Source organism: Dreissena polymorpha, chromosome 9 (genome assembly GCF_020536995.1).
Source record: "Dreissena polymorpha isolate Duluth1 chromosome 9, UMN_Dpol_1.0, whole genome shotgun sequence".
NCBI lineage: Eukaryota > Metazoa > Mollusca > Bivalvia > Myida > Dreissenidae > Dreissena > Dreissena polymorpha.
This window is the reverse complement of record NC_068363.1, coordinates 2,399,982-2,418,981: the sequence shown is the minus strand read 5'-3', so window position 1 is coordinate 2,418,981 and position 19,000 is coordinate 2,399,982. Positions and strand designations below refer to the sequence as shown.

At 36.8% G+C, this 19,000-nt stretch overlaps 1 protein-coding gene across 3 annotated transcripts in view; it reads right to left on the bottom strand.

Annotated features, from left to right (window-relative positions):
- The window catches only part of LOC127843775 (piezo-type mechanosensitive ion channel component 1-like), a 241,514-nt gene that overhangs the window by 184,098 nt on the left and 38,416 nt on the right, over positions 1-19,000 (bottom strand). For all 3 annotated transcript variants that reach the window (XR_008032333.1, XM_052373554.1, XM_052373553.1), the window contains exons 6-9: positions 15,858-16,298; positions 13,905-14,064; positions 10,682-10,801; positions 439-657 (exon numbers count right to left, since the gene is read on the bottom strand). Coding sequence is in view for 2 of the 3 variants with exons in the window: in XM_052373554.1 (XP_052229514.1) it covers positions 439-657; positions 10,682-10,801; positions 13,905-14,064; positions 15,858-16,298 (940 nt within the window). In the remaining variant the exon portion in view is untranslated. The remainder of the gene's footprint in view (positions 1-438; positions 658-10,681; positions 10,802-13,904; positions 14,065-15,857; positions 16,299-19,000) is intronic.

Genomic DNA, 19,000 nt, shown 5'->3' with positions numbered 1-19,000 from the left:
TTAATGCATGAAAACGCATTGAGTGAATTTATTACAGTTCATTACAGTTCGAGGTACAGTGATTCTGGATATAACTCAGATTGCTGTAGTGGATTTGAAAGAAGAGCTTAGCAAAAGGCCAAACATTAAACTTGCTACAATCACGACTTTGCGATACACATTTCTTATTCAAGGGTACTTTGCGCTTTTTGACTGTGGTACTATTGAGTCACTGGTTTGAAATAAAATTAGCAATCACTCGCTGTCATTCAATAAATTACACCATAACACAAAACACAGAGGCGTGGTGGATATATTGTCCGCATACAGACAGGGCAATGACAGATTCAATCTCTGATATGGGAGCATTCTTTAGATCTCCCAAAAAACAACAAGTACTGCTTCTATCCAGGAAACAAACTCAAGCTGTTCACCTAAAATATATAGGTTTAAACTCACCATCATAGCTATCAGAGACAGCACGTAGCTTTGTCGCATGACGTAAACGAAAAACGTCACCCAGGCAGACCGCTTTGGCCCCTCATCCTGTTCTTGGTTCCCTTCCGAGTTTTTGGTTCCTGCCTCCTCACCGAGCATGGTTGGGGAACCTTCCCGGTCCATGGTGTCGTTAATCGGCTCCAGGCTGCTGTAGTCCCGTATCTCCGCTACCACCAAGTGCTGAAAAAAAGTGAAAACAAATCCTGTGAAACTATCATTTGACAGTAAATTTCATGGATCTTCGCAGGTCCACTCAACTAGGAAATAAAAAGCTCAATGAACAGTTGCAAAATCTCACATGAGATATTATATATTATATATAATATCTCATGTGAGATATTATATTTAAAGAAAAATCAATTTAAGATGCTATGGAATATGCCAGATTGTACATATCAACAAAAAATAAATTATTCTACAATATAACAATATACACTCAACTCAAGTTCTGATGCAACAACAGTTTAATGAATATTGTGAAAGTTTCCATTCACCAATTGAATTTTTTTGTATTGTCTTTAAAATATAGACATGATATGCTATTAGGAAATTATCTAATAAAAGTCTGATACACATATTGTTTATCATGTCATACCAGCAAAACTTCATCACAACCTGATACCCAGGGCATTCACACACCCTGATACCCAGGGCATTCACACACCCTGATACCCAGGGCATCCAACCTTTTCCCACTCACAGGCAAAGTGAAAATGGCTATGTGCAAACAGCATTAAACCAGAACAGCCTGCAAGTAACTTGCTGTCTGTTCAGGTTTAATGCTGTTTGCTGCTTATCAATAACTAAGGGTTGGAAATAAAGCCTTTAAAACTTGAATTTAGTTAGAAAGGTCTTAAATTAAATTAAACTTTCTAAGGGACAACAAATGCATAAAAATACGTATCTAAGTGGTAAAGTGTTAACAGACAAATTTCAAACTCTCCAGAAAATTAAGTATCATACCAACCCAGATATCATAATGACAAACCTTCTGACCAAGTTTTATTAAGATTGTAGAATAAATGTGGCTTCTAGAGTTCATAAAGCAAATATTAAGTACGGACGACACACAGTTGACGACAAACCATGGTCAAAAGGCAATCACACATGCTTATCATGATCATTGTTGTGTAAGGAGTAAATAAGGGTGCGTGTTGGTAAACCTAAGAGGAACCACAAGGTATAAAATTAAGAAATGTGTCCTTAAAATGCCCCAAAACAATTTAATAGTTCAATATAATTTTTATCTTGCTAGCAAATTTTACGAATTGCATGCTTTCTTGCCACCAGAGCCTTAGTATATTATTCTGATACTTTTACAATAATTAAAAACATTTTCTTTTTATTTAGTTTAAATCCCATTCATGATGCAATTATTTATGTTTCAATATACTCTCTTCTCTGTAATGAATATCACTTCACAGCATGTTTTAAATTTTAGAGAATAGAAACAGATGCATAAACACAGCCAATGCATATAACACAAAATCAAAGAAAAAAATAATTGGAAAATAGCAGTGTACAAACATCCATAAAATGCAAATGCACAGTAGGGTGGTCAAATAAAAACATATGCTTTATTACTTTGTTATTACAACAAACATACAATTATACACTGCAACTCCGTTATATTGTGTTCTGTTAGTTTGTGATGTCCTTGAATTAGCCTTGCACCTCTTTCTTTCTTCATTATACATCAAGCTTGTGTAGTGCGACAAACAATGCCCCCACCATATCTGTATATTTAACTAACTGTAGCCCTGTAAATACAGCCTAAACGACATGTTTTGCATTAAGAGAAAAGGTGTCCACATTTTTTTTTTAAATGCACTACACAATTTTTAACCCTAAGTAAAGATCTTAATCATCTTAGAGTCAGTTTTTTTACCCTGTGCTACAAAGTTTTAATTCAGCAGTCAAATATTAAAGCCCACACTTTCCCAAAGGAAGAATGGTGTGATAATTAGGTACATGAAGTGTAATTTTTGCATGCTTTGGATCAGTTAAAAGAATTTACACGAAATACATGAGAAATGTTTCTTTATGGCTAGAGTTTGTTAACTTCACATGAACAATAAAACCTGGCAATGCCTTTCGGACTGCAAGTTTATTATTACGCATTTGTAAATATTTACATTGAATTTTTCTTTTGATACAGCAATATATTATTAACATATGGATTAAACACATTATGCAATAAGATAGGTAAATTACGTGTTTAAAGATTGCCTAACTATGCTAATGCATACATATGTATGCACGAATGACCTACAAGTTATATCATGAACCGGATATATCGCAATCTGTGGATCCCGCAATACAACGGAACTGCAGTGAACTTCTACATTTACAAACCAAACCCAGAACGTGAGAAAGAAAGTGTTACAAGTGGAAAATCTATTACATGTAAACAAGAACAGGGGACACGAAAGGTAACTGAAAAAAATATTATCATTTGTAAAATGTTACACATTATTAAGAAGGTCATGCCATTTTGCTTTACGTTAGTTATTATTATTGTATGTTGCAACATTTTGAAGAATTATGAAGATTTTTTGGTTAAGAAAGTTTATGAAAAAAAAAACATTTTAAAATTACAATAACAATTCTTTTTTAAATGTATTTCATACATTTGTCAGAATTTAATCTTTGAAAGAATAAAAAAATAGCAGATAAGAAAAGTATGTATGTATTTAAATTTTTGTTAAAGACAATTATATATTTGCATTTCCACAAAACATTCTATAAAATTTATGGTTAAAAACAGACATAAAGTAAAATGCAATTTTATGTTGCAAATGAAAAATAAAACAGGATGCTGTTTGGATGTCACGACCAGTGTAAGTAATGTGGACTTAGTTTAAAGCTATGCTTTTTAACTCGATTGCACCAAAATCCGAAGACTAATATAAACACTCTCGAGTCAGTTTCCTGGGTAGATCCAGTACATAGGGAAGATCTGAAGAACGTTCCCACAGTGGGGACAGAACACATGACCTCCCCGTAGCTAGGCATAAACCATATCCCCTATACAACCATGACTTGGCCAGATGAGGCTCGTACTCACAAAGCCTGATTGCCCCCATATCCCCTATAGAACCATGACTTGGCCAGATGAGGCTCGTACTCACAAAGCCTGATTGCCCCCATATCCCCTATACAACCATGACTTGGCCAGATGAGGCTCGTACTCACAAAGCCTGATTGCCCGTCCTGCGCTCTGCCTACTGCACTTTTCAAATTCATTGGACTTGGAGAGTAGATGACCCCTATTGAAATTGGGGTCACTAGGTCAAAGACCAGCCTGTCAAACTATGCATAATGAAAGCAATTAACAGAATAAATTATAAATAAATAAATGTACATTAAAATAAATCAGCTGTAATCTGTGAAAAGGGGGTTTAATGCATGTGCGTAGAAAGTCGTCCCAGATTAGTCTGTGCAGTTTGCACAGGCTAATCAGGGACAACACTTTCCTCTTTTATGATATTTTTCGTTTCAAGAAAGTCTCTTCTTTGCAAAAACCAAGTTTAGGCGAAAAGTGTCGTACCTGATTAGCCTGTGCATATGCACAGGCTAATCTGGAACGACATGTTGCGCACATGCATTAAACCCCCTTTTCACAGAGCAGGGCTCAAATATAACAAAAGAAAGGTAAGGTGGACTAAGCAACTTAAAACATTGCACAACGCTATATGCCTTATACTTTTGTTTAAATGGTTAAACAAAATATTGAGGTAATGAAGCTTTACATACTAATATTTCTTTTAGAATATATACCATACATGGCTGTACTGCTTCTGTAAGCTATGGTTATTTGAAAACTAAGAACATGCAAGATACAATAGCTAATCTTAGTGAAGTAAAACTATGATTTGAAGCCAGTTAATTTCTAGCAGAAAAAGCAACATACTAAAACATACAAGATTATATTCGCACAGAGCTCCAGATAAGGTTTTGTGAAATTCTTAACGTTACTACCAGATTTTCAAAAATTCTGAAATCTTATTCTTAACGTTACTACTAAGTTTTGGATTATAATTCTTAACTTTTTTAAATGATCTAAAAATAAATAATAATGGTTATTTTCATGCAAAAAATCAAAATAAACATACTAGCAACTTTATTCATACGAGTTCAACAGTGTCTATTCAGTATTATACAATTTTAATTTTCAAATACCTTCATATGCCCAAACTGTGCATAGATTGCATGCCTTCGATGAATTTTTACATATTTCACAATTAAAATGGGTATCCCCTTCAATCTTTTCAACGATTTGCCACGGGAATTGTCCCTTCCACTTGTTCAATGTTTTTTTTGTTTATAATTGGGCCCGTCGTGTAGCTTTTTTTTTAGCTTTTCCAACTGTGTCGGCAACTGAACATACAACATGATCATCATATAAGATCTTTTCTATAATGTCTTTCTTAACATCAACTTCCGCTCACTTTGCGTACAATATGTTAAAATGTGTTTTTGCACGCTTTGCAGTATTTTAGGATGCTCTCTGGGCGCCGCCATTGTTTTTTGACAGAAAGACTGTACAAACCACTTTTATTGGAAAAAATGCGTTTTGTTAAACAAACTTAATAACCATTAGATAAGTACCGAAAAGATCTTTAATACGCAAAAAGAACTCAATAAAAATCAATATGAACTGAACTGATGTAAAATAATATTCGTAACTTGATTGTGTAATTCTTAATGGAACGACAAGATTTTAAAATAAAAACTAAACGGACTTGAAAATAATTCGTAATTACGAAAATATGACCCTTATCTGGAGCTATGATTCGCAGCTGAATTTCCATTACAAGTAGCAGTGATTCTTTTCAAACTTTTCATCAACAGACATGCCTCTGGGCTTACATTTCAAGCATGTGATCAAACTAACGTACCCATGCCATTAATAAAACCATCTTTGTACTGTTGTTTTACATGATGTTGTTTATTTATGTAGAAAATGTTTTCAAATATAAATGTTTACTTCGGTTGCTTCTTTTTATACAATTATGTATGTACGATTGTTTTAAAGTGGCCTTTTCACAGATTTTGGAATATTTTGAAGTTTGTCATTAAATGCTCTATATTGATAAATGTAAACATTGGATCTTAAAAGCTCCAGTAAAAAATCAAGAATAAATTTAAAAAAAGGAAAAAAAAGTAGCCAGTACGAGGGCTGGAACCAGTGACCCCCGGAGTCCTGGAGTTAGTCTGAAGTAAAAACACATTAGCCCTCTCGGCTATTCCACCGGGTATAGACAGTTTAAGTATTTTATACCTTATATAAGCATCTTCGTAGTTTCATAAATATAAACAACAACAACAGAACTCTCCAAATTATTCAATCGTTTCGCGTTGCAACGCTTTATAATTTTTAGGTTTTCAAATCGTCAAAAGATACATATAATGGCTATATTGGACCATGGTAAATGTTCAGTAATACTGTTTCCTCACAAATATCATTACTAAAACAAAAATTTGCGAATTTGAAACAACTTTTTTCAATTATGTCAATTTACCAAACCGTGAAAAGATCCCTTTAAGCATTTTTCAAAATATCTACAATTTCATATTTTTCTTAATGCTGAATGACACGTTTATATCTGTCACAAATATGAAATCAACAAGAGATGTGTTCGTCAGAAACACAATGCCCCTACTGCGCCGCTTTGAAATAAAATTTCTATTTATCATTTGGCAGGTATAGAAATCATCTCCCTTTAAAGCTCATTACTTCCCTTGGATTGTGTCCAATCCAACCAGGGAGGGGGGAGGGCTGTAGACAGTCAATATGACAAAGTCAGACATCACTGACAACCAAGGTCTGTGGTATATCAAAGAGATCATAGCCAGAGCTCATCATGTACCTATAGACATAAGTCCAGAGGTATGTAATCAAACCTACCATTCACAAATTGCTACGGAGAAGAAATGATAATTATTCATTTGAGTTATAAATAATCCAAATAATAAATCTGTACAGTAACTGTGAAAAGAAGTTAAATTCTTGGTAAGGAAATATATAATATGAGATTTATAATTATATAAATTACTTCCCTTGAAAATAATTGTCTCTAACAAATCTCTATTTTTAGTAGCAAATAATTAAAAGCCACGCTCTATTTTTAGTAGCAAATAATTAAAAGCCACTACCGTGACTGTAGATTTACAACTCAATGTGCAGCTCCATGAGATACACATGCATACCAAATATCAAGTTGCTATCTTCAATATTGAAAAAGTTATGGCCAATGTTAAAGTTTTTTTCGGACAGACGGACATACATATTGAATAATTATCTCCCTTTTAAGCTTATTACTTCCCTTTGATTTGTATTTTTTACCTTAGACCTTGAAAGATGACCTTGACCTTTTACCACGATTTGTTTGTCAGAAACACAATGCCGCCTATTGCACCACTTTTATTGATTTAACAAAAATATATACGTTGGCAGGTCAGATAATTTATATGTCCATTTAAAGCTTATTACTTCCCTTGGATTTGTTTTTTCTACCCTGGACCTTGAAAGATAATGTTCACCTTGAAATTTTAGCACTCAAAATGTTCAGCTCCATGAGATACACATGCATGCCAAATATCAAGTTGCTGAAATTTTAGCACTCAAAATGTTCAGCTCCATGAGATACACATGCATGCCAAATATCAAGTTGCTATCTTCAATAGTGAAAAAGTTATGGCCAATGTTAAAGTCTTTTTCGGATGGACGGACATACTGACTGACATAATGACTGACCGACAGTTCAACTGCTATATGCCACCCTACCGGGGGCATAAAAATCAGGGTCACTGTAATTAATTGTAAGATAAACAAGTGATGTGTTTGTGAAACACTATGTCCCCATATATTTGACCTTTGACCTTGAAGGATGACCCTGACCTTGACCTTTCACCGCTCAAAATGTGCAGCTCATGAGAAACACATGCATGCCAAAAAATCAAGTTGCTATCTTCAATATTGCAAAAGTTAACATTAAACAAGGGCTGTTTGTAAAACATGCATGCCCCCCATATGGGCTGTCCGTTGTAGTGGCAGCCATTGTGTGAATACGATTTTTGTCACTGTGACTTTGACCTTTGACCTAGTGACCTGAAAATCAATAGGGGTCATCTGCTGGTCACGATCAATGTACCTATGAAGTGTCATGATCCTAGGCAAAAGCGTTCTTTAGTTATCATCCGAAAATCATTTTACTATTTGGGGTCACCGTGACCTTGACCTTTGACCTTGTGACCTCAAAATCAATAGGGGTAATCTGCAAGTCATGATCAATCTACCTATGAAGTTTCATGATCCTAGGCGTATGCGTTCTTGAGTTATCCGAAAACCATTTTACTATTTCGGGTCACCGTGACCTTGACCTTTGACTTAGTGACCTCAAAATCAATAGGGGTCATCTGGGAGTCATGATCAATCTACCCATGAAGTTTCATGATCCTAGGCGTATGCGTTCTTGAGTTATCATCCGGAAACCATTTTACTATTTCGGGTCACCGTGACCTTGACCTTTGACCTAGTGACCTCAAAATCAATAGGGGTCATCTGCAAGTCATGATCAATCTACCCATGAAGTTTCATGATCCTAGGCATATGCGTTCTTGAGTTATCATTCAAAAACCATTTTACTATTTCGGGTCACCGTGACCTTGACCTTTGACCTAGTGACCTCAAAATCAATAGGGGTCATCTGCGAGTCATGATCAATGTACCTATGAAGTTTCATGATCCTAGGCCCAAGCGTTCTTGAGTTATCGTCTGACAACCATCTGGTGGACTGACCGACCGACCGACCAACAGACCGACCGACAGACCGACCGACATGAGCAAAGCAATATACCCCCTCTTCTTCGAAGGGGGGCATAATGAGTGATTTTGACCCATATATTTGACCTTTGACCTTAAAGGATGACCTTGACCTTTCACCACTCAAAATGTGCAGCTCCATGAGATACACATGCATGCCAAATATGAAGCTGCTATCTTAACAAGGGTTGTTTGTAAAACATGCATGCCCCCCATATAGGCTGTTCGTTGTACTGGCAGCCATTGTGTGAATACGACTTTTGTCACTGTGACCTTGACCTTTGACCTAGTGACCTGAAAATCAATAGGGGTCATCTGCAAGTCACGATCAATGTACCTATGAAGCGTCATGAACCTAGGCAAAAGCTTTCTTGAGTTATCATCTGAAAATCATTTTTCTATTTCGGGTCACCGTGACCTTGACCTTTGACCTTGTGACCTAAAAATCAATAGGGGTCATCTGCAAGTCATGATCAATGTACCTATGAAGTTTCATGATCCTAGGCATATGCGTTCTTGAGTTATCATCCGAAAATCATTTTACTATTTGGGGTCACCGTGACCTTGACCTTTGACCTTGTGACCTCAAAATCTATAGGGGTCATCTGCAAGTCATGATCAATCTACCTATGAAGTTTCATGATCCTAGGCATATGCGTTCTTGAGTTATCATCCGAAAATCATTTTACTATTTCGGGTCACCGTGACCTTGACCTTTGACCTAGTGACCTGAAAATCAATAGGGGTCATCTGCAAGTCATGATCAATCTACCTATAAAGTTTCATGATCCTAGGCATATGCGTTCTTGAATTATCATCCGAAAACCATTTTACTATTTCGGGTCACCGTGACCTTGACCTTTGACCTAGTGACCTCAAAATCAATACGGGTCATCTGCGAGTCATGATCAATCTACCCATGAAGTTTCATGATCCTAGGCGTATGCGTTCTTGAGTTATCATCCGGAAACCATTTTACTATTTCGGGTCACCGTGACCTTGACCTTTGACCTAGTGACCTCAAAATCAATAGGGGTCATCTGCGAGTCAAGATCAATCTACCCATGAAGTTTCATGATCCTAGGCTTTTGCGTTCTTGCATTATCATCAGGAAACCATTTTACTATTTCGGGTCACCGTGACCTTGACCTTTGACCTAGTGACCTCAAAATCAAAAGGGGTCATCTGCAAGTCATGATCAATGTACCTATGAAGTTTCATGATCCTAGGCCCAAGCTATCTTGAGTTATCGTCTGACAACCACCTGGTGGACGGACCGACCGACCGACCAACATGAGCAAAGCAATATACCCCCTCTTCTTCGAAGGGGGGCATAAATATAGCAAAAGTTATTGCAAAATGTTGGGGCAAACAAACACACAAAGCAACAAACCAACAAACAGGGCAAAAACAATATGTCCCCCATATATATATATATAGTGGTGGGGGGCATAAAAAGCTTTTTTCAATACCATACCTTCTTAACAACCAGCATATTGGAAATGCATGAAAGAGGGGGAGTATTAAACAAGAGCTGTCTCTATAGGATGACATATGCCCCAAATAAACGCTTCGATAGAAGTTATTAGCATTTTTCGAAACCTAAAGGTCAAGGTCAAAGGGGTCAAAATTTGTATTCGTATGGAAAGCCTTTGTCCATATACACATGCATACCAAATATGAATGTTATATCTGAAGCAACATAGAAGTTATGAGCATTTTTCGAAACCTAAACGCAAAGTGTGACGGAAAGACGGACAGACAGACGGACGGAGAGACAGACAGTTCAATCACTAAAAATGTACCTAAAATACATAATTACTAAAAATACTAAACCATGAACTTCATATTTTACTGAGTAAGCAATCATATAGTTAATTATTTTTATGAACAAAATGAAAACAAAAAAGGAAACACAGAATTTATATAAAGGGACTCTTGAACAGGTTCAAGAACAGAAATGTGTTCATGAAAAAACATTTGTCTTTCACGTCCGTTCTTGAACTTTTTCATGAACAGTTCTTTAATTATTTTGCAGGGCTAAAGGAAAATTTCAAATTAAGTACTGTATGCATATAAAACTCAATTTGAAGATTTTGGATAGAAAAATTAGCATCAGAGTATTCATGCATGTTCTTAATTTGATACCAAACAAATTCCCATGAAAACGACAATGACACAAAACAAAAAAACACACACATCTTTTGATAAAAACAAACAAAACAACATCAACTACCTAACAAAATACAAAAACTGAAGAAAAGAAAACAACATTGACTTGACAAAGCAAACAGCACCTTTTGTTAGCGAATGTGCATCTGTGTTAATATTACGTCAGTCAGAGAGTATCCGACTGCGTGCTATATTCCACCAAACCTCTTTCTGGCTCTCATCCAGTGTCCTTGGTACCTCACGCTCAGAACCTCGTTTCCGCTGACGATGCCTCCTAGTTTTTTGTGTCCTGGCTGCGTCAGGTTGGTGGGACAAGACCAGTGTCTACAACAACAGCATGCCAGCGGGAGTAGATACATGTAGCACACACACAGAGAGACCAAGCAAAAGTCAGGGCTCAAACTATGTAATCCTACCTGGCATTCGCAGAAATTACCACACGCAACAAAACACTGCAAACTTTGAGATAATTATTTTCCAAGTCGAAAACTGAAATTTATTCATTAATCAATTACCATTTAGATACGTATTATCATGCATTTGTTGTTCCTTAAAAATTACATTTTAGACCTTTATTACTAGATTCGAGTTTTTATGGCTTAATCTCCAAACCTTAGATACTGATGAGCAGCAAATAGCATAAACCTGAAAAGACTGCGGGTTACTCGCCGGCTATTCTGGTTTTATGCTGTTTGCACATAGCCATTTCCACTTTGGGAGATGGTTTAGCGATAAGCAATATACATGAAAAAAGAGAAATGTTCACACTGTGAAACAGACTGTTATCCGTTCATCTCCCGGTTATGTGATATTGCTACTTGATTATAGTTATATTACCAGTATACTTTGATGATCAAGAGCTGTAATAAAAAGTCTGGTTTAATTATAAATTATTGAGTTTCATTTATTTGTTACATTTTTGTTACGAATTCTTGTCGTATATCAATAATAGATCAAGTTATAAGTTGACTGATGAGAGTTTTTTCTAACACAGGATTATGACTGTTTTTATGAGCATGAATTCTCCAACGAAAATATAAGTAGAGATTGGAAGGGGACAACATCAATATTGAACACATAAACAAACCCATATTACACCAAAATGCACATGAAGCTGAACAGTTGAGTTTCTCCACGTGGGCACACAACACACATGTAAAAGGGTACAACAAATAAACAAATTGTTTAGATTCAGTTAAAGGCAACATTGCAAGAAAGAATTGAATGCCATAAAACACAATTTATTCAGTTTTATCATAAATCTTGGCCCGTCAGTACTGTCAGAGTGAGATTATTTTGAGTTAATGGCAAATATGTGAGAAGGTTAAAATATAACACAAATAATTCATGTTCATCACAAACCGTTGACTCACAACTGTGGCAGATTTCAAAGGCAGAAGGAAGACATAGCTTTTAAGGCAAAACACAAAATTTGAGAAATTTCAAAACAACAAAACATGAAAAGTTGATGCTTAACACGCACTTGTTTAATTCAAACCCAAAGTGATACTAGTTTGATGGCCAGGTCAAATATCTGAGAAAGTTCAAAGCAATATAAATTAATGTTAAACATAAACCCTGGTCACTCAATGCTGTTAAGAGTAATTTCATAACAACAAAACATGACAAGTTGATTTTAAACACACACACACACACACACACACACACTTTTTTACTTCAAACATAAACCCTGACCACTCAACGCTGTTAGACTTAGAAGGCTGGGTGAAACTACCGTAAATTCACGAATATAATACGCACTTTTTTACCTGCCAAATTTTTCTTCAAGTAGGGGGTGCGTATAATATACGAATTTAGATCAGAACAAAAATTTTCCTGTGAAAATGTTCAACTTAATCGTTGTAATTCGCTGCGCGTAAGCCATTTTGAATTACACAATTACATCAAAGGGGGGCAACTGTGCTTACGGTAATTGTCACGGCTACACCGTATAGTACCGTACATGCTAAATAGACCAACCATCGATATTATATATATAATAATAATAATAATACTTATTATTTTATAATTATAATTATCATCTTTCTAAATATTGTCAAATGGAATTAAATGTTATAAAAAAACAGCGTCTCTGTTTCTTTCTTTTGCTGACTGCTTGACCCGGGTGTCAGCAGGTGGCCCATGTGTTATCGGTAAAGGTGCTGAGAAGGGCCATCGCTTGTCAGCGGGACCCGTGTATTCGAGGTGTTGACAAAAAGGGTCCCGATCTAGGGGCCTGAGTAAACGATTGCTAATTGACACTTATTGACACTTACCGTCAAGGGTCTTTATAAACACAAGAACTTAGCAGTGGCCAACATTATCTTCCAAACATCTACAGACTACATATCGTCAAATCTACAGCATCAACTGCGATCAGAACAGCTCCAGATCACGCAAATCTTTAAAAAATATTTGTCTTGAAATTGTCGAAAAAGGCACTTTTTAGCGCCGATCTTGCAATTGTCGAAATAGGCACTTTTTAGCGCCGATCTTGTAATTGTCGAAATGGGCAAAGTACGTACATCGTACACTGCCAAGGAAAAGCTTGCTGCTATTTCCTATGCAGAGGCACATGGCAACAGAGCAGCCGGACGCGAGTTAATAAAACAATCAACGGTAATATAAACAATAGACAGATATTTATTATGCAACTGTCATGACAACGGCCCGATAACACATCGCGATCAATATACCGGGGTAGCACTGTGAAACAGATGTGTGATAACGCCAAATTGGTTTGCTATTTTCACAACACAAAAATATATTTTCCCCATTTTGTTGCTTACCCGACGCTTACGCTAGCAAATCTATTTCTCATGTATTTTCCTGTCAAGTCTTTGTCTAAAAGCGCGCGAAAATTAGAGTGGGTGTAAACACTGTTGAACGTAATGTGTACTGGGAATGCAATAGCTTGCCGATATGGTCAATAATTACTGGTGTTGCTCTAAATGTCGTTATTGTTTAAAATAATACGTTCAAATAAACTTAATGGAGAAAATATATAAAGACATTTAACATGTGGGAGAACAAATGACAGCGATCACTTTAAACAGGAATCTTCAATCTGAAATTTTATTTTAACAAGTGTGAATACATTTTTTTCGGAAATGACAGTGTCATGGCCGATTTCGGACACTGAATTTTTTAGTGCGTATTTTACTCGGATTTTGAATTTTTACCAAAAAATTTGGACCAAAGTTGGGGGTGCGTATTAAACACGAGGGCGTATTATATTCGCGAATTTACGGTAGTTTGATAGGCAAATTAACATGTAGGAAGTTTCAAAACAAAAACAATTATAATAAATCATGTTCAACCCAAACTTTGGTCATCAATACCTGGGTAACAACAGTTCAAAGGCCAGGATAAACATTTGAGAAGGTTCAAAAGAATGAAACACACAAAGTTAATTATCAATACAGACCTTGTCCTCGCAATGGTGTCGTATTTCGACTGCCAAGGTATAGAACAGGATCAGCAGAATGCCTGGATTGATAAAGTTCTGCCATTTTGAAGTGTCATAGAAGAAGATCTGGTATGGGCTGCTGCAGTCAGTCTTCACCACAGCGATCAGTCCTAGCAACCTGTGGTGTATGTTTAACCCTTTACAGCTTGAATATGTATTTTAACACATTTGTAGTCACTCACAAAGTTAAATTTAATTAAAGACCTTTCTTACTAGATTCAAATTTTAAAGGGTTCATTTCCAACTTTTAGATATTGATGAGCATCAAACAGCATAAAACCTGAACATATTTTGTTCCTACGTCAAAAATTCTGGTTGCTATGGCAACAAATATATAAACAAAACACAAGGCTATTGTCAAGCAATATGGTCCCCTACCGGCTCCACCATTGTCAGAAATACCACCATTTTCAGATTATTATTTTTTTGGTTGCCATAACAACCACAATCTTTGACGTAGGAACAAAATGAAATGACGTGCATAATGTCTATATTGCCATCCATCTATGTTGCAAGTTTCATAAAAATATTTAGAACTTTTAATGTTATCGCAGGATCCAGAAAAGACTGACTGACTGACTGACTGACTGACTGACTGACTGACTGACTGACTGACTGACTGACTGACTGACTGACTGACTGACTGACTGACTGACTGACTGACTGACTACGACTGCTGACTGACTGACTGACTGACTGACTGACTGACTGACTGACTGACTGACTGACTGACTGACTGACTGACTGACTGACTGACTGACTGACTGACTGACTGACTGACTGACTGACTGACTGACTGACTGACTGACTGACTGACTGACTGACTGACTGACTGACTGACTGACTGACTGACTGACTGACTGACTGACTGACTGACTGACTGACTGACTGACTGACTGACTGACTGACTGACTGACTGACTGACTGACTGACTGACTGACTGACTGACTGACTGACTGACTGACTGACTGACTGACTGACTGACTGACTGACTGACTGACTGACTGACTGACTGACTGACTGACTGACTGACTGACTGACTGACTGACTGACTGACTGACTGACTGACTGACTGACTGACTGACTGACTGACTGACTGACTGACTGACTGACTGACTGACTGACTGACTGACTGACTGACTGACTGACTGACTGACTGACTGACTGACTGACTGACTGACTGACTGACTGACAGACAGACAGACAGACAGACAGACAGACAGACAGACAGACAGACAGACAGACAGACAGACAGACAGACAGACAGACAGACAGACAGACAGACAGACAGACAGACAGACAGACAGACAGACAGACAGACAGACAGACAGACAGACAGACAGACAGACAGACAGACAGACAGACAGACAGACAGACAGACAGACAGACAGACAGACAGACAGACAGACAGACAGACAGACAGACAGACAGACAGACAGACAGACAGACAGACAGACAGACAGACAGACAGACAGACAGACAGACAGACAGACAGACAGACAGACAGAGTTCAATATTAAGAAGAAACAATAGATAATTTCCCCCCATCCAGCTCTACAAGATGTACCTTACTAAATACACCTTTAACCCTTTAAGCGCTAGAACCCGATTTTAAAGGCCTTTGCAAACAGTTTGGAACCAGATGAGACGCCACAGAACGTGGCGTCTCATCAGGATCCAAACTGTTCGCTATTCTGATAGTATTCTGTGAAAAGAAATCGAAGAAAATGGTAATTTTATAAATTCAGCAGACAGTATTTTAGCAGACGACAAATTTCCCAGCATGCAAAAGGTTAAGTTGAACCTTAGTTAACACATCTTTATTGTCAATATTAAAGTATGCCCAATTTTGTCAAAACAATGCGATTTTTCACAATCCCCATTAACAAGGCCCCATTAACAACTTATTACCTTGCTATGAAGTCTGTTGGTGAGATAACCTGCTGAAAGAACTGAAATTGGTAGAGGTGCAGGACTAGTATATGGCACGTGTTGAACACCAGTAAAAAAACACGGAACACGGCAAACTTCCGACCAAGGTTGCCATACATTGACCATAAAGTCGCTAAAAACAGGAAAGACAAAAAGTACACTGAAGACAAGACACTCGGGGCAATGATTCCACTAGCTGCCAGCAGTAACACCAACATGGCCTCGCCAATGAACTCCACGACGCTGATGACCTTTCGCTTCAGCTGAGACCTCACGACCGTGGGTAGTTCAGACTGGCACTGCCCCGCTTCTACCGGGAGCAGCTTCCAGCAGACGATGTAGACAATCAGCGCTGTCACAAACACTGCCACGTCCGGTATGACCAGTCGGAAGATGTCAACAGTTGGAGCAGTGTCCAACCTAGAATAACATGAAAGTGCATATCTAAACGAACATACTCAGGCCAATATTCTGAATCAACTTAGTTATTTTCAAAAATTTTGAGCAAGTTTGACCTACTTTCTCACTGTTATTTTTGAGTTTTTATTATTAACCCTTTACCACTTAGATGTGTATTTTGAAGCAGTTGTAGTCCCTTTGAAAGTTACATTAAATTTAGTACATTTTTTACCAAATTCAAGTTTTAAAGCTTTTTTTCCAACCCTTAGTTACTGATGAGCAGCAAACAGCACAAAACCTGGACAGACTGCGAGTTACTAGCAGGCTGTTCTTGTTTTATGCTGGTTGTAAAAGCCATTTTCACTTTGCTTCTTATGGGAAAGGGTTAATCAACCCTGAATCTGAACAATATATATATATAAATATCTTATTGATCAAGATTTGAGATTGTTCGTAAGCTGGCAGACATTCTCACTACTGAGTGGAGACTCAAATCTCATCTTCTGAGTGGAGTACAAAAATGGGATTATTCTTGATACCTGGCCCGTTTTTAGTCCCGAAAAGATTTTAGTACAGTGGTTTTCCTAGCCAATTTGGAAAAAAGGTTCTGGTGAAATTGTGATTTTTTAAGTCGACGCAATGGAAACTTTAGGAATTTTTTATTAACAAAATAGACCGAATTTGGATTTTTTATATCATTGAATATAACCACATCACACCATTTCCTGGCCATTATGGGAAAAATGAAATTCATGCTAAAAGTAAACTTATTTTGGAAAAATTATTGTAAAAGAACTCTTTATAATAAATCAAATTTGGAGAACACAATTATATAAATTATAGTAATATACTTTTTAGATGTTTATGAAATAAAATTGAGATATAATAATCATTGGACACTTTTTTCTATAAAAAAAGTAAAATAATTGAAAATTGGGATTTTCTTTTAACAATTTCAGTTTGGGATCGGGTCCATTTGCTTTAAGATCGGGTCTGTTTTACAGCCATTTTTAAATAGCAGGAAAACCCCTGTAGCATTTGGAAAATTTTGAACCAAGCTTGCTCGGATTCTCAGTTACATATAGCCACCAAGGATCATATTTTTTTCGGTTTCATCGGTCCTAGACCGATTGGTGTCACGAACGATTGGTGTCACAAAAGACTGATTGAAAATCCCAGTCGGTCCGTTTCTGTTTGCTAAAATTCCCATGTCATGAAATCGATTACAAAGTGCACATGCTAACACACCCTAATTACATTCTTATCTCGATTAGGTGTGATAAACCATTCGCTGCAGTCGCTAAGCTGGTCAGGACCAGTTTATTGCCATCAGCCGACTAGTATCAGACTATGACCCCAAGCAGCGAAGATTAGCGGGGTTGTGTATTGTTCATGCGCGAATAACCCCGGGGAATAACCCTGTGTCCATATCAATCAATAATTTCACTGGCTTATACCTAGCACACAAATTGGTCCGTCATGTGTACTCGTCCACGATAAAATCGTTGACAGTTACTTCGGAGATGAAAACCCCGATGTTATCCTCGTGGAAATTGTGCATTTCATGCATGATACATTAAACTTTCATATAAACAAAGAAGAAAGTTGGATATTCTGCAATAATTGTGGGTGGACCTTATACACTGAAAGCACGCGCTGTTACTAAACAAAACATGCCGATACATTTTTTTCAACCAGCGTAATTATCCAGCTATAAATAAATGAAAATCATGTTAGAATCAAAATAATTTGTGTACTTTATTGTTTGTTGTTGCATAACCCACAACCAGAAGTTTAGATGAGTGGTTTCAAATCACTCGTGCGATTTAATCCCTCTAGCATCTTAACTATCGGCTGTGGATTATTAAAAAAACAAGAGTTCCGCGGTCGGAGATGACCGCATTGAAGCCGGATTTTTGATTTAAATGACAGGAAAGTACCTTTCGTGTTTTTGTCAATGCAATACTTAAATTACTGAAATATTGTTCAAAGGTCAAAATGAAATGTAAGTACTTTTCAAGGCATGAGCAAACCTTGTGTTATGTTTTGAATGCATATAAAAAATTTAACATTTTAACATTGAAGGTCACAGTGACCTTGACCTTCAAATGAATGACATTGAAATGAGCAGTGGTGATCTTCTAGTACTGGCCAACCTTTATGTCAAGTTTGAAGACTCTAGGTACAAGCATACCAAAGTTATAACATGGAATAAGAACTTTAACATTTTTACCTACCAAAGTTATAAGAACTTTAACATTTTTACATTCAAGTTCACAGTGACCTTGACCTTAGAATGAATGACCTTGAAATGACCAGTGGTCATCTAAGTGTGCTTGCAAACCTTCATGTCAAGTTTGAAGACTCTATGTCCAAGCATACCAAAGTTATAACAATTTTAACATTTTAACATTTAAGGTCACAGTGACCTTGACCTTCAAATGAATGACATTGAAATGACCAGTGGTCATCTTCTAGTACTGGCCAATCTTTATTTCAAGTTTGAAGACTCTAGGTACAAGCATACCAAAGTTATAACATGAAATAAAAACTTTAACATTTTTACATTCAAGGTCACAGTGACCTTGACCTTCAAATGAATGACCTTGAAATGTCCAGTGGTTACTTACTAGTTCTGGCCAACCTTCATGTCAAGTTTCAAGACTCTAGGTCCAAGCATACCAAAGTTATAACAACTTTAACATTTTTACATTCAAGGTCAC